The sequence below is a fragment of the Emydura macquarii genome, unplaced genomic scaffold (assembly GCF_026122565.2).
Source record: "Emydura macquarii macquarii isolate MOO-44397 ecotype Brisbane River unplaced genomic scaffold, CSIRO-AGI_Emac_v2 contig_2636, whole genome shotgun sequence".
Lineage (NCBI taxonomy): Eukaryota > Metazoa > Chordata > Testudines > Chelidae > Emydura > Emydura macquarii.
Window position 1 is genome coordinate 39,252,108 of NW_027132773.1, and position 26,789 is coordinate 39,278,896.

General features: G+C 41.3%; 2 protein-coding genes across 3 annotated transcripts in view; one reads left to right on the forward strand and one right to left on the reverse strand.

Moving 5' to 3' along the window:
• PMPCB (peptidase, mitochondrial processing subunit beta) overlaps nucleotides 1–16,340 on the reverse strand; it is an 81,561-nt gene extending 65,221 nt beyond the window's left edge. Inside the window, exons 1-6 of one of the 2 annotated variants that reach the window (XM_067564509.1) lie at nucleotides 16,206–16,340; nucleotides 15,727–15,899; nucleotides 14,596–14,741; nucleotides 13,284–13,418; nucleotides 9,594–9,770; nucleotides 6,973–7,044 (exon numbers count right to left, since the gene is read on the reverse strand). In XM_067564509.1, the coding sequence (XP_067420610.1) occupies nucleotides 6,973–7,044; nucleotides 9,594–9,770; nucleotides 13,284–13,418; nucleotides 14,596–14,741; nucleotides 15,727–15,899; nucleotides 16,206–16,258 (756 nt within the window). In that variant the 5' untranslated portion in view covers nucleotides 16,259–16,340. Of the gene's footprint in view, nucleotides 1–6,972; nucleotides 7,045–9,593; nucleotides 9,771–13,283; nucleotides 13,419–14,595; nucleotides 14,742–15,726; nucleotides 16,136–16,205 lie in introns of those variants that run through there. The other variant, XM_067564508.1, reaches the window with a different exon arrangement.
• Nucleotides 16,341–20,252: 3,912 nt separating this feature from the next.
• FBXL13 (F-box and leucine rich repeat protein 13) overlaps nucleotides 20,253–26,789 on the forward strand; it is a 146,239-nt gene continuing 139,702 nt past the window's right edge. Inside the window, exon 1 of the mRNA XM_067564518.1 lies at nucleotides 20,253–20,353. Coding sequence (XP_067420619.1) covers nucleotides 20,279–20,353 — 75 coding nt within the window. The 5' untranslated portion in view covers nucleotides 20,253–20,278. The remainder of the gene's footprint in view (nucleotides 20,354–26,789) is intronic.

Sequence of the window (26,789 nt, forward strand, 5' to 3'; positions counted from 1 at the left end):
TTTAATGGGGGCTTGTGCCTGGCAGGGCCAACAGTTTGCAACCCCCAGGTAATACCTCATGAGCCACTGAGGAGTTGGACACCCAGGTTGAGAACCCCTGTCTGAGACCACCGCTTTCCCTGCAGTTAAAGGGGGTTGTTTATCTGTTGTGGTACAAATGTTAGTACTTGTGCATGCTGGCCCTGGAAGGGAAAGGGCAAATACAGTTCTTAATTACCAGCCACTATATGTTGATTTTTAAAAGATGGGTCATTGGGTATACCGTTTAGGTAGATTTGTTTAGGTTTTTTTTAATTGCATGTGTTGCGAGAAACCAACCAAGTCTCAAACTCATTTAAGTCTAATTCTTTATAAAATGGAAAAAAAACATCACCATGGAGTTAAGGTTTCTTTACCTCCCCTTTCACACACAGGATTCCATCTAACACTATTAAAGGACAAAAAGGGGTGGGGGGAAGGTTGCCACTACCACCTTCCCCCTACTCTCCTCATGCAGAGCCTCTGTATGCACATACCCTCGTTGTCCCCTGGCACTATAAGATTCAGGAAGTTCATGATCCTTGTGAACACTCACACTTAGCCAGCTCCCCAGAAAGAATACCACACATGTACAATTGAAGAACCACTTCAAAATCTCTAAAGTCAGGGGTTAGATGCTGAAGAGTGGGTAAAATATGCCAATACAAGCCACCTCTCTCTACCCAAGACAGTCTGCAGTCAGCAATCCTATGTTAATGTGTACTCCGTGCTCTCCCACACACTTCTGCAACCTTGTGATCCAGTAGGTGGCCAGACTGCAGGTGCTGGCTATCCTGCCTTGCACATTTTTTTCCCTCAGCAATCAAGTTATCTGTGCTGTCAGTTCCACAGCTCAATGATATGTGGTTTTAGGGACACCACATACATCGGCCCTAAAATCAAAGGTAGCCACTTGCCCTCCCACCACCCCAGGGCTAGTGAAATACAGATGCTTCTCTAACAACCCATGCAAGGCTTACCTATACCCCACCTCATTTCTTGTGCCCTCTGCAGCCACAATCCCTGTCCCTGCCCCGCACGAAGTCCTCTGTCTCCAGCTCCTTCCTATGCAATACAACAAAACTTTTGGTTAGACCACCTGCTGAACATTCTGCTGTGCTTACAGCAAACCTCCCCATAAAATAAAAACAGCAACTTGTAGCAAGCAATATGTTAAACCTTTATTACACAGCTGTACAAAGGTTTACACTGGAACCATCAGTGGCAAGGAGTTCAGCAGGGCCATGGCAGTGGCACATTCTCTGAGATGACTAAGGCAAGCATGAAGAGATGCATGGAAACCCCCTCACTTTTTTTTCTCTTTTGGTGCATGCGTGCTGAAATCCTACCAGACTGCACATCTACACAAATGAAGAGGTGAACATGTTCTTAAATACCATTCTCAATTTGGATCTCCTAAAGACTTAGGGGGTACCATGCATTACCTTGGATAAAACTCAAAAGACAGAGACCATTTTGACCTGCATCACATCAGTAATTCTAGCTCTGTGCAAAAAAACGTATCTTAAACACTTTGAAAAATGGCTTTTTTCCCCAGGGCCTCTATCTCTACATCACCTAGCTCCCATGACCCCAAATTTGGGTCACTAATCCTACGCTGCATCTGCGGCACATCAGATTTCAGAGAAATCCAACTAAGCATGTAAATTTTAGAGGACTTAGAAAGTTTGACCTTTAAACAGAAGTTGTGACACAACCTAAACGATACTGGTGCTCCCATCACAGTAAGACAGTCCCTGCCTCAAAGAGCTCACAGACTAATAGAAATGGTGTGTTTTTGTATAGGCTGTGATGCAGTGGCAGAGTTGTGGAGCGTAGGGGGATTGGGGTGCATTGGCAGAATTGGGGGAGATGCCATACCTCCCTCACCTAAGACTTTCCAACCTCTCTCCCATCCCTCCCAGGAGGTATACCTCCTCCCATGATTACCTCTCTCCTCCTAGGAAGCATTCACATTTCTAATTTTTTCTCCCTAAAGATTGAATAAATTCCCCTCAAAATAAAACTGCTACCCATGACTAAGATGGTGGCAACCTCTAGCCCTTCAGTCCAAAACTTTTATCTGATGTGGGGACTTGTGATTTACTTATCCTTGGTTATGTTAACTAAAGAGTGAGTGCACAGCCATCAATCTTAATGAGGTCTGTGAGTTATCCAGTCATTAGTACTCATTTTAATAGTATAAGGCAGCAAAAGGAAACAGTTATTGGGGGGGGCATCTGTAACTCAGGAACCCCTTGGTCAAATGACTCCGAGTTTTAGTCCGTAACAGTACTGTGCCCCTCTAAGCACACCAAATTTCAAAGCAATTCAAATAATCATTCTAATTTTAGAGTATCTTAGAAGAATTGAGCTGTAAAGGATATAAAATGGCAGGAATGGAAACGCTTTAGCTGTCTTTCTGAATTGGTGCATATACATTGTAAATATACATTCTTAAAGAACACTCATTTTGGGTCCCCCTAAAATTTAGTGGGTGCCATAAATTAGCTTCAGTAAACCTCATCAGATTGAGATTTTGGTCCATATCACATCTACAGTTTGACCCCTAGCTCTGTGCAACCCTCCCCCCGCATCCCCCAAACTAGAATACCCTAGAAACTTTTTGAAAAATGGTTATTTTTTCTGGGGCTTATATCTCCACAATCTTGAGCTCACGTGACCCAAAATGTGCATCAATAACAATGCCCTCACTGCCTGAGGCACACTAAATTTCAGAGGAATCCAGCTAAGCATGTTGATTTTAGAGGATTTAGAAAGGCTGACATTTAAACAGAAGTCATGATGCAACCTTAACTGTAGTGACACTGCTGTGCCACTATAATTCTTTGCTCAGAGATTTGTAGTGGCCTTGTCTCAGTACAAGATATTTTCTACTACATGTTCTAACATCTATAGAGTCACTAAGGTATGGATGGAGTTCCAACAGTAACTGAGTTCATCAGCTTGCTTTGATTTGCCACACTTTCAATACTGTTTACATGTTTCTTGTATTTCTTCTTGGAGAAAGATTGAATAGATGGCTATAGAAAGTGTGGGGGGCTAACTCAATAGAAGCACCCATTCTGACACACACGGTTCAGTCATGGAGGAAGGAAAATAAAAATCCTTAGAATTAGAAGCCCAGGGTTATTAGAGAGCAGACACTCAGTTCATACAGAATGTTTCAGTAGAATGGGCCTGATTCCTGTTCTCACACCAGATTTATGTAACTATTCATTTTAATGGAGTTTAGGTCAGCATAAAATTGATATAATGGAGTGTAATGGGTCCAGTGTTTCTAATTTGCAACGCCACATTTAGCTTAGCAGCTGCAGAATCAACCACCATTAATTCCAATTGCAATAGTACTGAAGCTGAAAAGTATACATCCCTATTACAGAGACTGAAAAGGTAATACTTTTGTTTGGCAAAGCTACTGGCACAAACTCAATGTTCCTGCAGTTAGTTAATCTTTGATACGAAAAAAACCCCAGATACAAACACTGTCATATTTTGAAAAAAATTCATACATTTCCCACTTGATTGCTATGGCTTTTCTTTACCAGTAAAATCCTGCTTTTTTGTTTTAGTGGTATTGCAGTTTAATTAAATCGAATGCATATGTTAAGTGTCTGTGTTTGCTTTTTGAATGGATACACTGTGGTATTAAGAGGGTAAAATAATGCTTATAAGGGGTATAAGCAAATAAATTACATTTGTTTCTAGTTCCCTTCAAAAGATGTTTATATAATTTGACTAATCTAATTATGCTTTCTTCCAAGTAATAATATGGAGATAAATTTTATTTAATAGATGTTCCAATATTTTCCTGCAAGTATATAGTAAAGTCAAGAGAATTATATTATTACAATTTAAATGGCCTAAACTTTTTTTTTTTTTTTTTAAGTGACAAATTCCACACTGAAAATCTGTAACACATTGCAGCCTATGGTGAATTGTTACAGCTGTATGATACATGAAAGTGCTGTTTGCAACATTAACAGGTCACTTTAAGGTTCACTTTTTAAAAAGTTGAGCTCACTGTTTCATAACTCATTAAGTTTGAAATGGAAATTTCCATGCCCCAAAGTGTCTTTCCTCCATCATGAGCACAAACTAGTTTTGTGTAGGGGTTTGTCAGTGCTAAACAGACTATTGTTTTACATTACTCTGAAAGAGAATTTCTAACACATTGTGTATTAAATCCATTGTAAGCTGTCTTGCTACAGTAATGTAACGGTGCTCAGCAAAATAAGACCCGTGGGCTAGACTTCACTTTGTCATGAAAGAAAATTCATTTTAAGATTGAATATAAACACTTTCTATTATTGTCATTTACCAGTTCTGTGTCTGAATATTTCCTCTTTGTTGTGTTATTATTTTGGCAACTTGTTCTTTCACTTCTGAATCATGGTGATGCAATAAATATAGCAGTTTCTGAGCATACTGGGTAGAATGCCCACACAGCAGAGAAAAAATTGAATCTTCACTGTATTGATTCTGGGTAATGATGTCCTCTTCATTTTTCATATTTTCATTCAAATTTGCAGCAAACATCAGGGCTCTAAGCAGAATATCTTTGTTTATGCAGTTGTCAAAAAGTAAAAGCAATGATGGTGCCTATGACATTAAATACATAAAAGTCATGCTTAGAAGAATCAATTGAGAAGTAAATGTGTGAAGAATTCCTGATGTAACCTCCCCTCAAAAACCAATGATTTTTTTTTAAATTGATCCATAAACCAGATAACTTCCAACTAAACTCTCAAATAAATGCCTTACATATAGATTCATTACAACTACCCCGTGATATAAAAGCATGTCAAAGACTTGGAAGGACTGCACATTCTTCCTTTTGGAAAAGATTGGCTTGTATTTTGCAGCCTGACAAATGTTTTGTATTCTGAATGCCTAAAATATGGTTGTCTGGAAAATTCCCATTTTCATTTATAAGAGCTAGAATACTACTTTTATTCTAAATGGTATTTCAATTCTTCGAGCAGTGATTGAATGTTTGTCAAGTATTTAGAAAATGTTTTAAAATGCAGACAGGATAAATACAATTTTGGTATGCTAGAGACTGAACTTGGCTTGACTGAATTCAAATAAAAATCGGGGACAAGACCAAATGTAGTTAGCTTTTTAACTTAGTCTTCAAAAATGTATCCTAGGCATGTAATCCCAACTACATACTTCTCTCCCAATTTCCAGGGCTATCTAAAGGTACTGGATTGACAATCCTGTGCTGAAGTGTGCTTGTTTACAGACCAGACACAGATAAGCAATGGCAGTGCAAGCTTCCCCACCCTGCCCCTGCCAATGTTGTGTCATCTAGACATTGAGCTCCTGATCTGCAAACATGCACCCTGACTTCAGTGGGATTACTTACATGCTTAAAGTTAGGCACGTGTATTTGGAGGATCATAGGAACAATCTTTTGTATCTCTACAGTGACTGTCACCAAGGTTTCCAATTGGTGTTGATTTATGGAGCATGTCCACTGGGACTGGACTGAGATAAATAAATTCATTTCATACATTATACTGATGTACTTAAGTGGACAGTCAGCTTAATTTTTTTTTTTAATTCTTTCTTGTTGTTTGAGATTATTAAAACTGATTATTTTGAAAGTCAAGCTTGCTTTCCACTTATTTACCCTTTTCATTTTGGATGAAGAGAACAATCCGTTTCACATTAAAGGTCTTGGGTATTAGCATCATGCTACAACAACCAGGAGACAAACACTGAATACAAATATTTATTTGTTGGAGAGAGGGAAACGTTATTTTTAGTTGAAGGAAACATTTTTATTGGTGTCAGGTTTTATGCAATCTTGTTTATACACCTGCTCCAATCTGGCTCATATTGGACCTCACAATGCCCCTTGAAAAAACTGCAGTCCATGGATCAAATGAAGTGGAAGCTCATCAAGAATGCAAGTCTAGTTTTTTTTTTTACTTTGACCTGCTGTTTATATCTTAATAAAGCAGCTGTGGTAAGATACGGTATCTGTAGGGCAGCAGATTGGCTCTGCTTGTGCCTGTGACTCCCACAAAGCGGTTTTAAAATGGGAATGCTGAAACCAAATAATGTGATGTCTGATATTGTTTTGAAAAGCTCATTTGGGAGAAAAAAATAGTACAGCTAAAAGCCAACTAGAAGGGATTTAGATTTCATTTGTAACGTATCAACATTTTTTTTATATGTAACTGAAATGGATGCGACCATCTGCATGTTGAGGGGCATAAACAGATACTGTAAGTAAAGTACTACATGTATTAAAGAACTTGGGATCTGCATTGAGAGGGGTACTGTGTTCATAAAGATGTCTTATCAAAACAGTACATCTGTGGATAGAGATGTGTTGTGTATATTGCATTTTCTACCTTTCTCAGTGCAAAAGTTAAGAGAGCTGAGGGAACAGTTGTTGAGAAAGTGAGGGTAATTTGCAATGTTGAATGCACTTGAAATTATTTGCAGCATATTCTCAGGCCTTATCTTCCTTTTGGAGAAGAATCTAAGTGAAAAGTGACAGCTGGGTATTTTATTTTATGCATCTCATGTCTGAGCAGCAACCAATGTCCTTATTTGGTGGGAAGGGATGGAGAGAATGGGCTTCCGCAAACTACCACTACTGTTCTGCATTATAATTCTGAGTACAGGAAGCATGACCAAAGTGGGCATATGGTGAACATGTTAACCAGGCACTTGGGTGAATCTTCATATATGAATGTGATCTGTCTGATATAGCACAGTCAGAGAAGGTTAGCATGCTTTTAGCTACCGTTTCTGGTTTTAGCCTGCTTTGGCTATCTAAAGTAAAATTCCAACTTTAAACGTATAGCTATTTAAAAATCAAACAATTTGAGGTATAGATTTAATAAGAGCATCATGAACTTTTCTACTAAAATGTTCAGTGCTGAAACAGTTTGAAAATAGCAGAAGTCTTACTTGAGCATTGAGAAGATGTCTTGTCATGGCTGGATTTGCAGATAAGTTCACAAGTACTTTCAGAACTTGAATCTGAAATGAAGAACATAATAGTTCACATGGAAAAATATTTAAAATAAGGGGAAGGAAATCTTAACACCCACTGTCTCCTTCACCCATGCATCAGTTTGTGTACATATATTGAAATCTACATTTAATGACATTTCCCATTAAAATATAATCCTTCCAAGCCCATGCCTATGATTTACGTGGAGATATAAAAGTGATTATTTTACAGTGTGACTTGTGTATTTTGGGGGAAGATGCAGGTATGCTACATTTCTTAAGGTGCAGTATTTAAGCTAGTATCAGAAGCTATACAGGATTATGAGTTATTATATCAGTGATATGTTTTGGGCTGACCATCTTATAGAATGGTGGATTTGAGTGCCCTTGGTATTACGAAAAGAGGGCTCATGAAATCAACAGAATTTGGGAAGGAGATAAATTCATAAAAATAGAGGAGTGTGTACCTGCAGTGAAGTGCTTTGCAACATCTCCACTAAGCCAACATCTATAGTAACAGGCCAAGGAGGACTCTAAGTCACAGATACAAATAAAACAGGCTATTTTAGGAAGGTTTAGTTTTTAATACTAGTGAACTCCGATTATATGGGGAGACAGAGCTAAAACAGTTTAAGATTCTTGCTGTGCGTGCTGTACGTGAACAAGGAAATTTGATTGGTGACCAACAACAGATTATTAGGCAAAGTCACAGAAGACTGTTTGTTGGACAAACCAGGGAAGATATTTAATCCAGTGATTTACAGCAATCACCATAATTGGAAGCATGGCAGGAATTCCCTCTAGTCTTTGCAGAGCACAGGGACAGTAGCTTCTGCATCAAAGGACCCTACCTTCAAAGTCAGCTGTTGCCTTAATAAATATAAGGGATATCGGACATTTAGGGCCAAATCCTACTTGCCTTCCATATGCAAATAGTCCCACTGGACTCTGGGAGACTACTCACAATGAGTAAAGCAAGCAAGATTTGTGTTAGTCATAACCACAGACTATTTAAATACTGCATTTTCAATTCTGATTAAAAGTATGAATGAGCACATCTCTGCCCTTTTCTTTCTCAGTCTAATATTCCTGAAGCACCAACCTGTGGCACCGACATGTCACTTCAAAGCACATACTAGACTAAGAGCCAAATGCTGATTATCAGGGCTACTGACATGAGTCAGACAAAAGCAACGGAACTATTCATGTGATAAGTGTGAGCAGGATTTTAAATGCTGGTGTGAGTGGATGTAATGAGATCAGTGAAATTGCTCCAATTTAGATCAGCTCTGAATTTTATCCTTAATGGAGGAGTGTGACCCATGAACTTCATGGTGCCACTTGGCAGAGGGGTGCATAGAGTTTTACAGGGATCTCCTGGATCAGACGTGCATAATAATTCACTAAAAGGTGGCATGTGAGGTCTCTACCAAGAGTCAAGGGCCCATTGATCACCATAATCACTGTGAAATGTATGTATGGATAATATTTAAGGCAGTGGTTCCCAACCTTTTTGGCTTGAGGGCCACAAATATAAATTTTTCAACCTTGAAGGGCCACCAGTCTATCAACTCATAAAAAAAATGTATTGACGTATACACCATTAAGGACTACAAATCACTACGTATTTAAAGTAAACATTTTGATGCTATTGTGTTCATTTTTACATTCACTATTTTACACCTACAAATTATTCACAGTATGTCACACACTCACAGACAAAGCATTAGTGTAGATGAGTGACTGTCACTACACACTGAAGCAGAGGGCCTGGCAGCTAAGTCACAGTAAGTGGCCTGCTAAATGCAGGTCAAACCGGAAGGCACTGATTTTTAGAGTCTTGCCCCTCCTCAGGAATGGTGGGTCTTGGCTGCTCTGCCAACAGCCCCTCTCCCCACCCAACCCCTGCAGCCAGACAGAAGGCATTCAGTAAGAAAGCTCTCCTGTCCCCTGGCTGCAGCAGGGAAACTGCACGTGTCCTGTAGCCCCGTGTGCTCCACCAGGGTCCCTAGGCAGTGGCTCCCTTCGACAGCCAGGGAGACAGGAAATCCGTGCTCCCCTCTCTCTGGCTCCAGCAGGGACTCCAGGCCCTGGAAGCATGGCTTCATTTTTCCCCAATAGGTCAGGTAGTGGAAGGGAGTGGTGGGGTTCCTAGAGACAATTCAAAGGCACGGGACTGCTGTGTGGATAGCTCTGGTGTCCTAGAGCATCTAGCAGTTTGGGGGCAGAAACAAGGCTCCATCTCCAAGGAGGGGGAACACCCCACCCTGGGTAAGATTTGGAGTGAAAAACTTTACAAGAAGATCATTGTGAAGTACTCTTCACTCCTGTGGGAATTTCCATTGGAAAAGGCAATAGGGCTAATGGTTGTAAGTCCTTTAAATGTTTTCCACTAGTTATAGCTATGGAATATGTGCAAAATTATTTTCCTTTTTAAAAAAATACACCACAGAGTACTTTAGAAACTGATGGTTTAAAAAAAGAAAGCAATTCTAAAACTGTAAGACATCTATCAAAGTTAAGCAGCTTGATATCTGGTTTATCACTCTAAGTTATGATAGTACAGTAAACAATACCTGGGTTCTTTCATTTCCTTCTGAAAGCAAATGAAGCAAGCACGGAATTGCATTTGTCATCAGATGATGGTAGTCACTGGTAACAGACATATTTGTTAATAATCTAAGTCCAGCTAGCTGTAGATCAGAGTTCAAAGGTGATAACTCAATCTCCTTACACACTTGTAAAATATATACCTTAAAGAACAGAAAAAGAAATGGTCAAATGTACAATTTGTTGATCCAGCCAAAGAAGTTCACAGTTAACATCCCAGTGTCACTAGTCATGATGTCTCAAAATCATGACTAAATAAATATATTTAAAATATATTTAAAAATAAAATCATGATAAATAAAATGATGTATAATCAGCCTCATCTTTGGTCAAGAACGCTTAAGTAAGGCACTGGCAGATAAATAAGCTCGGTTGAATTTTAGCAGAAACCATAATTAAAGGGGACACTGTCAACTTGAATTTTTTTTAAAAAGACTAATTTAAAAAAAAAACCCAAAACCCAAAGAGTTTTCTGATAGAGCTACCTTTAAACAGTATGTCCTGATATAAGCAGAACCCCCCAAACCCCTACATAAGTTTAGAATGGTGTTTTGGACAGGCCCAACAGCAGCATCACTGAATGACTGTCAGACTAGGTATTTATACGATCCACACCAACAGTACCTGAGCACACACCCCAAATTTAAAAACTGGAACTGGAATCTTTCCTCCTTCCCACCACATACAATAGGTATCTGTACTTGAATAGCTTATAGGGTTTTGTATATGTGAGAAGATGCATTGATGGGATATACTTATGAAGGCAAAGCTAAGCAGAAGAAATGAGTTTTGCATTTAGTTGCAAAAGTGGTTAGTTCCATGGTAATTCTTATCTCTTGTAGCAGTGGATTCCATAGTCCAGGTACAGCTCCTGAGAAAGTCCTCCACCTCCTCTTACTGATCAATAGTTTCAATGGACAGTGGAACATAGCTATTGTAAGGGTTCATAGTTGTAGAGGGATAGGTTTGAACATTAGGACTTGAACTGGACTCTGTATTTAGTGGGGAGCCAGTGCAGAACTGAGGTGATCTGTTCACAGCAACTTGTGTTGCTAAGCAAATGGGCTGCTATATTTTGTACCAACTGGAGCTTTTTCAGGATCTGGGCGTTGTTCCTGGAGAAGGGTTGCAATAATTGAACCTGGCTGTAAACCATACAAGGATCACTCTGGTCAGGTCTGTGTCTGATAGGATAAGACACAATCTTCTGGACTGTTAGAAGTAGAAGTGACTGTTCTTGCTACCATGGCTATTTTGGCATCTAATAGCACTGAAGAATCAAACAACCTCAAGGCTAGAAACTGACTTAACAATCAATAGTGGTTAGAACTGATTAGAAAATATAGACAAAAATATTTAAATAGGAAAACAAACTTTAAAATGTTCATGAAATTACTTTTCTATTTTCCAACCAGCTCTAGTAATGGGGAAGTTAAAGAGGAGCATCTCCTCAGTCTTGCCAGAGTTGAACTTTAGCCAACTGTTAATTTCAGATAAACATCACAAAGCAGAGAGATTGTGGTGTTAAGATTTGACATAAAGGAGATATAGAGCGGGTCGTTGTGTGAGTGTTGCTGGAACCTCAGCCTGTGTTGTCTTATTCACTCTTCCAACTCCTTCATATAGATACTGAACAGTAGGGGGAAATGGATTGAGCCTTGTGTGATTCTGTAGGGGATGGAATTGGAAATGGAGTCCAGTAGTGACCCTCTGAGTTTGGACTGAGACTGTTTCAGGGTGTTTCTGTTCAAGAAACCAGGACCACATTATATGGTAATCAACAGCATAAAATGCTGTAAATAGGTCCAGCAAGAAAGCACAGACAGAAGGATGTCAGCCGTCAAAGGAGTAGCTAGTTCTGTCATCGTCCTGATCTCAAATCTGACTGAGCAGGATCCTGTTTTCAGTGAACTGACACATGGCTTTGGAGACTTTTTGCTAGCTTCTTGATTGGCTTGCAAAAAATGTGGTAGTTTGTAAGGTCTCTAGCACTGAGCAATCATTTCATTAGTAAGGGTTGGGGACTACTGCATGTAGTGTGGGTGGTAATTTCTCCTTTGGAATTTAATCTTGATAAGTTTGGGGCCCCAGGTGTTTTCTACTCTTGCCCCTCAAAAAGGGCAGGTATCAGTCACAGGTGTTGGCCTCATTTACCATCAGTGTTTCTGACTACTGATGTGAATGAGCCAAATTCTTAGAAGACTGGTTGAAGGATGCTGTATTCCTGCTTTTGCTCTCTGCTTGTTGCCAGTGCCTATCAGGCCACCTGATTGTAGGTGATCTCTGTGAAATTATTCCTTGCAATAAGAGATGCTGTGTTCTAGGGTTGAGTGGAGACAATCTGGTTTTAAAGAGTAATTTATGGTTGAAAAAAGGTTGTGGGGCATGACTTTGCTGTCTCCACGGCAGAGGAGAGAGAGAATCTCTCTGTCTCCTTTGTGCCAGTAGCACAGCTTTGTAAAAATTCCTTGTTTCTGACTGTCTCCATCAAACCATTATCTCCACTCCCAATACTTGAGTTCTTTCCTTCCTGCTTCTTTTGTTACAGGTTGAACCACGATAATGTGTATGGATAGTGGGCCAGGAGAATTTGTTTTGGTGATAGTGTGTCTATAGCAGTAGTCAGGGAATGGTTGAATTGCTTTACTAAGTCATATAATCTTATTGGCCTCTTTGTTGGGTAAAGTTTTCTTTTAACTAAGCTCTGGGATTTGGGAGGGTGCAAGACTTTTCTTAGGTGGACCATGGAAGTACTTCCTTCTTGCCTCGTGAAAGGAATAGTTATTTTTCAGGAATTGGTCTGATCAAGATGTAGGGGTAGTTGTGTTTCTTATGCCCAGGATCCAATCTAGGGTATGGACAGCTGTGTGTAGAGACCAGGGACTACATTCCTGGGCCCACTCTCCTCCTCTCTATGCAGATGCCTGCTTGCTGTCTCTTCATTTTCACTCCCTTACTGAATGAGAATTCCTGGATTGCTTTCTAGAGAAGAGAATGCAGGCAGATGAGCTCCCCCAGAGCAGTACGTGAGGAGATTGATCTCATCATGCTAGTGCAACAGGCAGGAAGTGCAACTGAGTATCAAAGGAATGACATTGTCTCTATGCTAAATGTTGTTGTAAAGTGCACAAAATAAAACTGAAATCTTCCAGTTATAGTAGTCCCACTTAGTACTTGTAACCATAGTACATATAAGATTTTCAGAAGAAAATGAGATTCTCAAGTTCACCCGATCCCTTTAAATTTTTGCCAGCATATGTATTATTTAAAAGCAGAACTATTTCTGAATAGATTGTATAATATATATTTGAGATTGAATTTGGCATAATAATCCTGACACCCTCTGATATCTTTTTTTCCTCTCTTGAATATTGGTATCAAGTTAATTTTCTTTCTAGCCCTCTGGAACCCACCTGGTTCTCTAAAATGCTTTAGATCTAATTGCTAGTAGTTCAATAAATCTTAGCTATTTCTCTTAGCCTTGGGATGCAAAGATCATTTGCATCTGATTTGTATCTATTCATGTTCTCTAAATGTTGCTGCACCTTCCTTTTAAATAACAGCTCTACTGAAAGGTCTTTATTACTTCCTAGCTGTCCACACTTCATTTTGTTTTTTGGTTGTGCCTCAGTTATGGTACCTTTTAGTACACTTACCTTTATCTCTTCTTGATTTTTAATATTCATACTCAAGTTATTAAGTGTATTTAGTGCTTTTTCTTTAACTTTGGGGATGGAAACTGAAAGCATCTTTCCAATAACAGAAAGACCATCCAAATTTCGAATGATATCCTAAAAGATAAACAGATAAATACATAGGATATTACTGCTAATCTTAAACCAAATGGGACTTTTGCCTGAGTAAAACCTTCAGGATCTAGTCTCTGATATTTAAGCATACCATTCTCTACACACCAGTCCATACAAAATAAATATGCACAACAGTTTTGTGCAACTTTGGTATCAATTTATAGTACCTAGTTACTTTATCTCCAAATAGGATTTCAGTATGCAGGTTTGCAGAATCAGGTCAAGTATTATGGTTAGCAGGTTCTAAAATTTAGCTTATTTTCCTTATATTTACATGGATCAAATAATGTTACAAATATATCCCTCCTCGTTCCAAAACCCTACTTCTTCCTCCCCAAAACTGAACTCAACAACGTTGTTTTAATTCTCCTTATGAAAAAGATTTCAGGACCTCATGACATTCCAGTCAACTTACTGGAGGTGTGGGAATAAAGACTTTTAGTAAGAAATAATATTTTTAGTTTCTCATTAGAAGCCAGAGAATAATTGAGAAACTACTGTTACAATTATGAGAAGTACCTCAGCAAGAGAAGTATGGAAGCTTGATATTTAATCCTTTACAGGTACAGGAAAACATGTATCTCCCAAAGAAATTTCCTATACTGACTTCCCAGTCAAAGGAATACCCTTGAAGCAGAATTATACTCTTCCTGGAAGCTACTGATATAGAACTTGATGAAATCAGAAGAGGTTAGACTTAGCAAATTTCAAGCCAGATACTGGGAGTTGCAGGTGCTCTGCACCTCTCAGATCAAATTCTTCAATGGACACTATAAAATTGTTAGTGATAATGCATATATGTAGCACTTTTAAAATATGAAGCTCTGTACCAACATTAATTATGCTCATAATGGTCTAATAAAGTAGGTATTATACTGATCGTACCGATGAGGAACTTAAGGCAGAGAGATTAAATGATTTACGTGAGGTCATATTGGGTCAGATTCTCAGAGTTATTTAAGTGTTTAACTCCCTTTTAGATCAGTGGGAGTTAGGCACCTTAATACCTTTGAGGATCTAGGCTATATTCACTAAATCAGGATTAGAGCACAGGAGTTTCTAGCTCTTGGTCCCATACTTACTCCTTTGCAAAATGCTGCCTCATTTTCTATACCGGTTCGCTTTGAAATACATTTGCTTTCTTTAGAACATGACTTACTTGATTTACAGAGAAAGCAGCACTGTTACTCAGAGTGACCAAGGCTTGTTCTTGAATTAATGGATCATCTGTGGACTCAAGCAACTGAATAAGTTTCTGTAGATGATGGGCGTCCAGGTTACTGGGTGATTTTGGAAAATCGCTGTCTGCCAAGGTTTAAAATTTAAAAAAAAAAAAAAAATATTTCAAATAAAGTTGGAGACATTTCACTGAACCAAAACCCACATAACATCTTTTACAGAGATGTGTTATAGCCACATACTTATGGATAGCATGTCAGTTGTAGGTCACATAATTCCAGGATTCATTGATCTATTATATTATAGCAGAGTGATTACAAAGACAGTTAAGGTTCTATTTTGCATTTAAAGCAGGATTTCAATATATATTTTAAAAGAATGCAGCTGTCCCAATTTTTCAGCATGTAATCTGAGTAAAGCCTGATTTTTGGAGGATTTTCAAGTAAATCTGTTAAGTAGTTTCTGATTTCTAGTCAGTTAAAAAAATTATTTTAAAAGTTAACTCTGAGTTGCAGGACTTTGAACCCCTCTAGTTGCAAACCTACAAAGTGTGGAAAGTAAAAAAAATTGTGAGAATGTGAGGTTATATAATTATTTTTCCAATTAAAGAAATAATTCTATTAGCATTTTTCTTCATAACTGAATCCTTATTCACTGCAGTTATCCAATGGAAAAATTATTTTAAAATGTCTGCTATTTTCATTTCTGACATGGAGTGTCGCAACTATTTTGGATAATTTAGAAGAGTTCAAAACTTCCTTCTGACTCCAGTAACATTCCTCCCAGACTTCACTGCCTGCATTTCTGTCAAGATACTAGGAAATACTAACAAACAATAGTCCAAAAGAGGGTCCCTTCACTTTCCTAAGCACACAACTTTCCCCGTTCTTCTTTCATGCCACCTTTGGAAGGTCAGAGCAGCTAATGCTTCACGCAGTGTTACCCCAAGAGTCGCTATTACAAAGCCTAGATTTTATCTGCAATTTAAATGTTTAACAACTCCCCTTGTGTGTGTGAATCACTGTGTTCTAGAGGAAGCCTCTGGGAGTGGGAGGGAGGTACACAGCCCAGCTGCTGACAGTCTGCCCGTCTGATTTCCTCGGCATCTCACCTGACTGCAGCTTGGAGGGTCGCCCCCAGGCAAGGCTGGAGAGGACAGAAAGCCCGGACACTTGAGGCAGCAAACCACCCCCTGGGGCGGCGGCTGCTGAACCGGACCCGTCCCTAGCGGCTCCTTCTGTCCCGGCTGCGACTCCTGCCCGCGCGTTCGTGCGAGAGCTCAGCCTGTAAACACAGTAACACGCGCCAGCTCCCAGCACGAGCCCAGCCGCCAGCCCAGCTCTCGCCACCGCCCCCCGCCCATCCCCCATCCCATGCCCCTCTGGTGCTCGCTTGTCCCCTCGTAGCGCTAAGGCAATGCCCAGGCTGAGGCTGGCCCCAGCTCCATCAGCGGCTAACGTGGCTCGGCCGACGGACCTCCCTCGCAGAGAAGGAGCTCAGACAGCCTGCCGGAAACGCGACACTTCTCCCTGCGTTCCCCCTCCCGCGAGAAACTGCTCGGCTGCCGTCCGTGCAAACCTCCCCTCTGACCTCTGCCTCCCGACGCTGACGTGCTGCTCCCCGTCTCTCCCCAGCACGCGCATACGCGCCGAGTCTTCTCCCGGGGACCACAGCCACGCGGGCTGTAGCGAATGTGCTCAGACCCTAAACCTTCCTGCCCCACGGCACGCCCCACGTGATCTTCCCCCACCCAGCCCAACAGTAGCTCACCAGGAACAGTATCTCCGATGTGGGCATAATCCACGGTATTTAAATGTTAACCAAAAATGCGGGCATGATTAGAAACTAAAACCAACCACCCAAAATTCCCAACGTGCGGGCATCTGATCTAATTGCAAGAATAGTCCTGTATGGTTTGCAGAACTATTTCTATTCAAATGAAAGTTAGATCTATATGTGATGTAAAATAATTCATTGCAAACAAGCAATGAAGAGATGTGAATAGTGCCACTTATGCTATTACTCAGTTAGAGGCTAGCTCTTGCTCTGAAAGCAAACAAGAAGGGAGGAGACAGGAAGCTCCCTGACCCTGAGTCCTTTTCCTGTGTGGTTTACTGATAATACTTTAAAATATGTTATGGGAATAGGCATGGCTCACGTTTCTTTGCTCCAATCTGTGGACTACTGGTGTGCAGGCTCCCATCCCCACCCTTATTACAAATTATAAACTCTTTAGGGCATGGGCCTTCTTTTTGTTCTGTGCATATAGTACTTAGCACAATGGGATCCCGATCAGTGACCGAGGCTCCTAGATGCTACCGCAATACAAATAAATACATTAATTAAATTTTCAAGGTAGCTCTTACTTAAAAACCCCAACAACAATCATATCCACAAAACAAGAGGGCAGGAGATAATCTCCAAATGTGAGAGACATTGCTATCAAAGAGAAAAACAGTAACAATTCCACTTGTTCATTTTTGTCCATTTGCTCCATCTGTTCATTTTTCACTCAACTCAGCCCTTTTTAAAAACATGAAAACTAGCTGAAGCTAAGCAGAAACTTTAAAAACCTGTCACCTATATGAACAAAACTACTAGTACTATTTTGTATTTATATAGTAACCAGCTCCTGGATAGCAATTTTTGTTATTAGATCTGAAAGGACTTTATAAATGAGGCCAGCATGATTATCCCCATTTTACAGATGGGAGAATGGAACTTCTCATAGGCCACCCAGGAGCCAACCTGGGACTAAAATCCTAATATTCTGAATCCTATGCTTGATCCACTAGGCCCCACTAGTACCTTCTTACTAAGAATCCCCCTAGTGCTTTACAAATATTAATCTGCACTATAGCTTTGTGAGCTAGGTAATATCATCTCCATTTTACATATGGGGAAACTGAGGCACTGAAGTGTTAAAGACCTGATCCAGTGAGCTGCTGATCACACTTAACCTCAAGGCACAGATCACCTCACAGAATCAGGTCATAAGTGATCTGCCCAAGATCAGGGGAATTTGGAATATAATACAGATTTCTTTGTTCCCCATCCTTTGCACTAACAAGTCCATTGTTCCCTTTGAAAGTAAACATTCCTTTGATGGTTTTAAATTTTCCAAAACCAGACATGTCTAGCCATTTTAAAAAAAATGTATAGACAGAATTTTAATAGAAAATACCCATAGAGCGGTTTACACCAGATGCACGTGTAACTGCTGCCCACATCCTTGCCTTGCCTTTGACTTCATTTACTTATCTTTACTTATTAATGACTACAGTTGTAAAAAAATTGTGACTGTGGTTTGTTAAAGTTGCAGTTTTGTCAGTTCAAACACCATAAAAAAACAAACATCTAAAAAATAGAAACAGGACCTAAACTCTTGTTTTGTAACTGACTAGATGTTGAATTGGCAGTAGGCTCCTTTACCCTTCAACAGGGATCCCACCCCCCATTCCTCCAATCTCCGGGATGGAAGAGGGCACGAGCCTCTGCCCCTAGAGCCAGCCCTAACTGGAGGCCCTGTGGAGGGCTGGCATTGCTGGGGCTCCCTTGTTCTAGCCCTGTACAAGGTACAAATCCCAGCCTCCACCTGCCCCCACTCACCAGGATCTCCTTGAGTCTGTCCACCAGCACAACTGGGCAGCTGCAGAAGGCAAAGTCCTTGAGGTCAGTTGGAGCTGCTGCTGCTGCTTGAAGGGTCTGGTCTGCACCACCTGGTGGTAGTGGCACGGCACCTGGGTAAGGTCTTAGGTCAGCGCTGGCCAGGCTGTTTGTAGGCAGTGGTGCTCAGTGCAGAGACAGGTCAGTGAGTGGAGTGAGCCCCTGAGAAGCCCAACGCTGACCCATACAGGACCTTGTCCTCCTTACTAACCTCCACCATCGCCCTTACTTGGTCGTGACAGAGGGGTGGCTGGGCCAAATCTGAGTGAGTCGTGTTGTGATCTGGTGCATAGGGTCATAACGACACTCATGTTTGCAGCACATATAAAAAGTTGCAGTGTATTAAAAGTTGCAATTTCCACAACCAAAATACAGCCTGTGATCTTTCTTACAGCCTTACTAATGAATATATTTTCTAAGGTTATCACTGATTTTAGCTCCCTTATTTTTGGTATCTAACTTCAGTCATCCTGAGCCTGTGTTTTAGAAGCACTGAGAACTTGGTCGTTCACACTGACTTCAGCTGAAGTGCTGTGAGCACCCCGTTCTTCTGAAAATCAGTGCCAAGGTGTCCCAAGTTAAACATCCAAAAATTTTGGCACTCAAATCAGTGGCCACTTTTGAAAACTTTGGCATAAATGCAGAATGCTGAAATGTCACAGGCCCTGCTCTTCCCCACACTAAGACTTCCTTAGTCAGAAAGACCTATACCAAGTGTCACTTATCAAGGGGACAGAAAACCCTTAATCAGTGGCAGAGCAAGGGTATGGAACTGGGGTGTGTGTGTGATGGGTCACTGATGACACTGACGACCCAGAGCAGCACCCTACATCCCAGCACTGCATACCTAATCCCAGTCTGTGTGTGATGGGTCACTGATAACACTGACGATCCAGAGCAGCACCCTCCATCCCAGCACTGCATCCCTAATCTCAGCCTAGTCCCAACACAAAGCTAGGACCCTGGCGGCAGCTGCCTACCCAGTTAGGTGCACAGCTGGCAGGCAGGCTGCAGTCACCTACCTCCCGCCCAGTCCGGCATGAAGCCTCCCACCCGGTCTGGTGCAGGGCCCTCCAAAGCACAGGATCCAGGGCAGTCACCCCAATTTGCCGTACTCTAGGCATGGCTCTGACTTGGAATGGATGACAAGGGATGGATCACGTAATGATTGTGATTACCTGTTTTATTCATTCCCTCTGAAGCACCTGCCATTGGCCACTGTCAGAAGACAGTATGCTGGGCTAGATGGACCATTGATTGGTATGACCCAGTATAACCATTCTTATGATCTATAGTGGGGTGCTGAAGGTGGAAAACATGTATTTGTGTTATTACTACTTCGAACTGGGAGTGCGGCAGCATCTTCAGCACCCCCAGTTCCAGTGAGTGAGGGCTTGGTGTGCGGAAGGGCAGGGCAGGGCAGATGGAGTTGGAATGGGGATGATGGGGATGGGTTTGGGGCAAGGCAGGGGGTATAGAGTTGGAATGTGTGGATGGGGGCTCAAAGCTGGGGTAAAAATAGTCGGGCTGGGGTGAGTGGGGCACCAGGCGGGGGGTATAGAATCGGGCTGGGGTGAGTGGGGCACCAGGCGGGGGGTACAGAGTCGGGCTGGGGTGAGTGGGGCACCAGGTGGGGGGTACAGAGTCGGGATGGCGTGAGTGGGGACACAATAGGGTGTAAGAATGAAGTTGGGATGGAGGGAAGTGGGGCGCGGGGTAGGAGATATACAGTCGGGATGGGGTGCGTGGGGTGGAGGGTACGAATGGAGTCGGGACGGGGTGAGTGACAGGCGGGACACGACACCCCCACCCTATGGGCTTGTCCCGGGTCCCCGCCGCGCTGGCCGCTGGGGCGCTCAGGGAAGGCGTGCGGTGAGTGGCCGGGCCTCTGGCAGCGGGTTGCTAGGCGACCGGGAGCGTCGCTGCCTTAGCTGTAGCAGGCCGCGGCCCGGCCGCGCGCTGTAAGACACGAAGTGCCGGAGGGGCCCAGCTCGGCCATGTCCTCGCTGCGCAACGCGGACCCCGGGCTCAGAGTTTACTTCAAACGCCACAGCCTCCTCGATGTCTACGAGGTAAAAAGGGCTGCGCAGCGAGGAGTTCCTGCTCCAAGCTGAGTGGGAGGAGGAGGGAGCTGCCCCCACGTTGACTTCGGGCCCGGCCCGGCACGGCCCCGCCCCGCCCTGCAAAGCGGCGCCGGGGTTTGCAAAAGTAGCGTTAGCTAAATGTGATACTGTGGGGCGTTAGGCCTGCGTGGGGCCGGGCCTACGACAGCGCTGACGCCGAGAGCCGCGTGTGGCTGAGCCCGGGTTAGCTGGTCCTGCGGCAGCGCCCAGGGTCTGTTACACGGTGATTTACACCGTGGCGCCACCTCCCTCAGTCTGCAGCTTGCAACGTGACACGGGCGAACATGAAATCGTTGGGCCTGGAGCTGTAACGTGCCGCCACCAGTACAATCCTGGGGCTGGCCCACTTCAGCTCATCGAGGCTACCGTTCTGGCCCCACTGAAATCAAAGGAAACTTTACTGTTCACCAGTGGGGTCAGAGGGCCCATTGACTTCAGTGGGATCTGAGGGCTCTCGCCTGTAAGTGCATCTGCATTGGCCGTTGTACAGTTATAACTAGTCTGGTTGAAAAACACCCACCAAACAAAGTCTTAGATCAGTCCTACACCTGTGTGTGTGGACCAGCTCTAATTCTCTTGCACTTGACTAACTCATTTTCCGTCCAGTTCTAGAAGGTATCTGTGGCCTCTTATGCTGTGGCTATGTTCATGGAAAGTCATACGCATTTCTGCTCATTCTTTCTGTGTATCAAAGTAACAGATTTCAAACAGTTTGTGCATTGAAAACTTCAAAGAAAAAGAAACAAGATAATTGGGTTACATGATCTATATTTAGACTAAACCCAACGGTGTCCAAACTTTACCCAGTTGTAGACTACATTGGCCCCTCCCTAATTTGCATAAAATGTAGAAAATTGCAGCCTTCTACATCTGTAATATAGAAATGCAGTAATTGAAGACTACAGGTGTAAGATTACAGCATGCAGGGCTGCTTATCTCAAGTTGGGGCACTGTGTGCTGTGTCCTGTAGTCTCTGTATGGCAGGCATGGTTATATAAAAGATGAAGGTGGCCATTGACCACATTAGAATTTAGTGGGCCACATGTTGGCCATCCCAAAAGTAAACATGGACTTGAGGACTCTTATTTAACTGGTGAGATAGTAAATGGAAGTGCATATAATAGTGCTAAGGTTGTAAGGGAGAGAAAACTTATCTGAAGTAATGAACGATAATAAAATAAATACATAATTTTGGCTTTAGCATTGTTACTTGATTCTCTCCTACCTTTTGTTTGATTTTCTCTATGAAAATCAGTTGAAACTATGTGGAAGCCATATTTTAATTTTGTTAATAGAAACAAAATAAAGACATTAGGTAGAATAAAAGTGAAAGGCACTTTTTCTGCGTATTTATAATCTGCTGCAAATAGATCAAACTTGCAGCCAGGATTGCTATGGAAACTTTAGTACAGAAGTTTGAACCAATTAGAATAAGTAGAGCAACCCCTCCCCTAGTCTGTTAAGTCTAGTACCTCCTAATGCCACTGCTTGATTTGATGATGCACTTCATTTCTTAAACATACACACTTTAGGGTACACTTGATTCACATTTTCAAGCTTTTCTTTGTAGCCCTGAGGGCTAGAAACATACATTAGAATCTTAGCTTTCATTATTTAAAAAGTATCTCTGGATTCTAGCAGCTGGAGCTTCAAGAAAAACATCAACGATCACAAAACAAAAATTGTGAGAATTGGCATCACTAATGCGGTCTCCAGATGGCACCTATTAATTCTGGAATGCTCATGATGTTTGGGACTATTACTGAATTCAAACCTCATTAGAACTGTTCCAATGATGTTATTGGGTGGAATGATGGAGACCTGCAACTGTTTACGTTGCTTTTGAACTACCTAATATCTGAAGGGTAGACTCAAGTTCCAGAATCCTGAGATCCATCACCTTGGAGAAGCGAGAATGAAAGACTTGTCCTAGACAAGCACACGGTTGGTTTCCCATTGGCCAGAATCTGTTAGCATAGAGATTTTCAAAGGCTTAAATGGAAGTTAGGCTCTCTAATTCCCATGGAAAGTAAATGGGAGTTAGGCACCTATTTTTGTGCTTTAGAAAATCTCCCTAGAATTAGTGAAACCCTCATTAGTTATTTCTCTGTCGGTAGTACTAGTCTTTCCAATGATCTGAAAGACTTAGAGCTGAAGAGTTTGCAAGCAAACCACCTGGTCATAAGTATACGATCTTTTTTTTTATCAGTTCAGATGGTGACCTGGCTGACTAATAATATCACTCTATGTAACAAATATAAAGGAGTGAATAAGTGTATGTATGCAATTTTTGAATAATTACTGAACACACAGGAATGGAACCTAGAGAAATGGTTCCTCAGTTCCTACACAAACAGCTTTAAAGATGAATGAGTGTTATACTGTTTCAAGAAGTAACACACAAATGTCATAATCCTAAAAAAGTGTTTAATTAACTGTTACCTAAGATTAGGTAATTGTAAAGGGTGTATTATTAACCGTATTGGTAATATGTGTTGTGTAATTCTGTGTTGAGTGAAGGGAAGTATCATCCACCACACAATAACTAAAGTTTAAGAAGGAGGCCTTGGTTAACTGACATTGGAATTGTAGTCTAAATGCTAATTGCTTGAATCTGGAGGCTTGTGTACACTACAGGGACCACAGAAGCATAGCTATGGCACCGTAACTATAGACACAAAACACACAAACCCTCTAATGTAGATGCAGCCTACTGCAATAGAAGTGGTTTTTCTGTCTCTCTAGGTAATCCACCTCCCCGAGTAGTGGTAGCTCTGTCCTTGCCATGACAGCAGATTAGGTTGGCATAGCTGTGTTGCTCTGGGGTATGAATTATTCACATCCCTGAGTGACATAGCTATATCAGTCTGAATTTTAAGTGTAGGCGATGCCTGGGATTGATTTGTCCTTTCCTGGCTTTTGCCCTGTGTATAAAACTTAGGTTTAGATGGTTTTAATAAAGACCTTTAATTTGGGGAACTATAAGTTAAACAACAGATGGGTACTTTATCAGGTTATAAGAATTAGCCTGATTATTTGACGTTATCTTGATTTTAATTTGATAATTTGAATTCTTTTGGATTGTTTTGTTGTTAACTAGGGAATGTTGTGTTAAGTGAGAGGTGACTATCTGATGGTGTGTGGCTGTGCTTTCATTTGAGTTGTTGAATGTTAGGAATAATTTTCCTAATTTATAAGCTTTATTAATTATCTCAAGTCTTATTTCTTTAGGGTAAGTAAAGAATCACTTGGAACCTTAGGGAAGTTAACGAGAACCAGTCAACCTTTGTGATGTTTAGGCCCAGTTTTTCCTCACATCTGTATCGGGCCTTATCATCATTAAGGATTACTCACATCACTAAGGGTTATAGGATCAGGCTGTAAGACACCATTTTTTGTACAATTTTTTAAATAGGAATTCCCAGATCTAAATTTAAGATCTGCAGAACCCAATATTTGGTCACATATTTTGTATTTTCTTTGTTCAAATTTTTGTACATACACTATGCCCATTTACTACCTAGAAGATCCATTGACAGAAAAGGAGTGCACATTCAAGTAAAAAAAAAAAGCTATAGGAGAGCTCCAAATCTATGTAAAATGTAGTAATTTTAGCCAGCTGATGCTGGCTTAGCCCAGCAGAGGGAGTATTTGAACAGCCTTATGTTCTTTTTGGAAAATATGTTAAGGTGAAAACATACACGAAGAGCATCACTATACTGTCTGCATATGTAGTACTCTGCTTAATGGTATTATTTATATTGTAATTATTATAATAAATGATGGATTTATAATACTTGTTGATATTGCTGAATATACCTAGTTATTGTCATCTTGATACATCTTGTAGATTGTCTTTTTACTAGAGGTTCAGTAGAACTAAAGTTAGAATCAATTTATCATTTATTTTACTAAAATATTCAAATACTGTAAATTTAAGTTGTTCATTATTTGTTGTTTTATACATTAAAGTAAAATAAAGATATTTTGTTATTTATCTTTTCTTTCATGCAGTCCTTAGTTCTCCTTCCCTATGTAAATGTCTGAAAAAGCAGACTATACTTATGCTGATAAAACAGTATTATTGCACACTCATATTCTGGCAGGCAATGACAGTAGGTCCTCAAGGAATTCATTTTGAAGCACTTGGAAGAGAGGAAGGAGATCAGGAACAGTTAGCATGGATTCACCCAGGGCAAGTCATGCCTGACCAACCTGACTGCCTTCTATGATGAGATGACTGGCTCTGTGGATGTGGGGAAAGCAGTGCACTTGATATACCTTGACTTTAGCAAAGCTTTTGATACGGTCTCCCACAGTGTTCTTGCCAGCAAGTTAAAGAAGTATGGGTTGGATGAATGGACTATAAGATGGATAGAAAGCTGGCTAGATCATCAGGCTCAACAGGTAGTGATCAATGGCTCGATGTCAAGTTGATAGTCGGTATCAAGTGGAGTGCCCCAGAGGTTGATCCCAGGGCTAGTTTTGTTCAATATCTTCATTAATGATCTGGAGGATAGGGTGGATTGCACCCTCAGCAAGTTTGCGGATGACACTAAGCTGGGGGGAGTGGTAGATATGCTGGAGGGTAGGAATAGTATACAGAGTGACCTAGACAACTTGGAGGATTGGGCCAAAAGAAATCTAATGAGGTTCAACAAGGACAAGTGCAGAGTTCTGCACTTAGGGTGGAAGAATCCCATGCATTGCTACAGACTGGGGACCGACTGGCTAAGCAGGAGTTCTGCAGAAAAGGATCTGGGGGTTACAGTGGACAAGAAGCTGGATATGAGTCAACTGTGTGCCTTGTTGTTAACAAGGCTAACGGCATATTTGGCTGCATTAGGAGGAGCATTGCCAGCAGATTGAGGAAGTGATTATTCCCCTCAATTCGGCACTATTGAGGCCATATCTGGAGTATTATGTGTAGTTCGTTCCCCCCCCCTCCCCCGCGCTTCAGAAGGGATGTGGACAAATTGGAGAGAGTCCAGCGGAGGGCAACGAAAATGATTGGGGGGCTAGGCTGTTCTCAGTTGTAGTAGATGACAGAACTAGGAGCAATGGTCTCAAGTTGCAGTGGGTGAGGTCTAGGTTGGATATTAGGAAAAACGTTTTTACTAGGAGGGTGGTGAAGCACTGGAATGGGTTACCTAGGGAGGTAGTGGAATCTCCATCCTTAGAGGTTTTTAAGGCCCGGCTTAACAATCACCCTGGTTGGATGATTTAGTTGGGGTTAGTCCTGCTTTGAGCAGGGGGTTGGACAAGATGATCTGAGGTCTTTTCCAATCCTAATCTTCTATGATTCTATGACCCTTTATACAAACCTGCTCCCCTGGTACAGATTATTTTGATTTTGAGAATGAATAGTGTATTTGTGTACTTATGTTAGTCAACAAATATTTCACAGTTGCCACAGTTCTGTCCTGTTTTAAGTATTATTGGTATTTTATTATTAATCATTTATATTTTGATAGTGGCCAAAAGACTGCAGTCAGGATCATAACTCCATTGTGCTGGGTGCTGGCAGATGCAGACAGTCCCTGCCCGGGAGAGTTTAGAATCCAGCAGACTAAAATAGTGAGGATTGGATATAACATATAGACAAGTGAACAGAGTGATTATTGACACAGTTTTGTTAGTTACATATTTTGTTGGGTTTTTATTATTTTTTATTTGAGGGTGACGGGAATGGTAGGAATGAGGTACAATAAGAAAATGGGAAATGGAAGGAAAGTGTAGAGAGAATCACAGCTTATGATCTGCCCATCTACGGTCAGCTAGCAGCTTTTTGTAGGCATTGTGACAGAAACAATTCTTAAGGAAAGCTTTGAAAGAAGATAAAGTAGTGGATTTATAAGTTTGTTTGCTGTTTTGAGTTTTCCCCATGCAGAATGAGTGGCATGGAAGAAAATGTTTAGAGGAAACTTTGAGAAAGAAGCTGACTGGTGGGCAGTAAAGGTTGGGAACATTGGCAGAGAATGCCAGTGTCTGGCATTGTGATAAGGTACTAGACAAGATATATAAGGTGAATGTCCTTAACGATAAAGACAAGGAATGTGTATTTGATGTGCTGACTAAGTGAAAGTCAGTAGAGGGGCTTAAAGAAGAGGCTGAGGTGTAAGAGTGACAAGCCAGGAAGATGATTTAACCAATAGCATTTTTAATGGATTTGAAGGGCCTGAGATCTGCAATAGTCAGGATGCAAAATTATAAGAACCTGAATGAGAGTTTTGGGGGAATGTTCTGATAGGCTAGGCCAGTTATTAGAGACGTTATGTAGGATTAAGCTGCAAGATTTAGATGTGGAAACAGGGTTCAGTCAAAGATGACATCCATATTACAGCCTTGGGTATTCTGGGATATTTCTATGTGCATTTAGCCATAA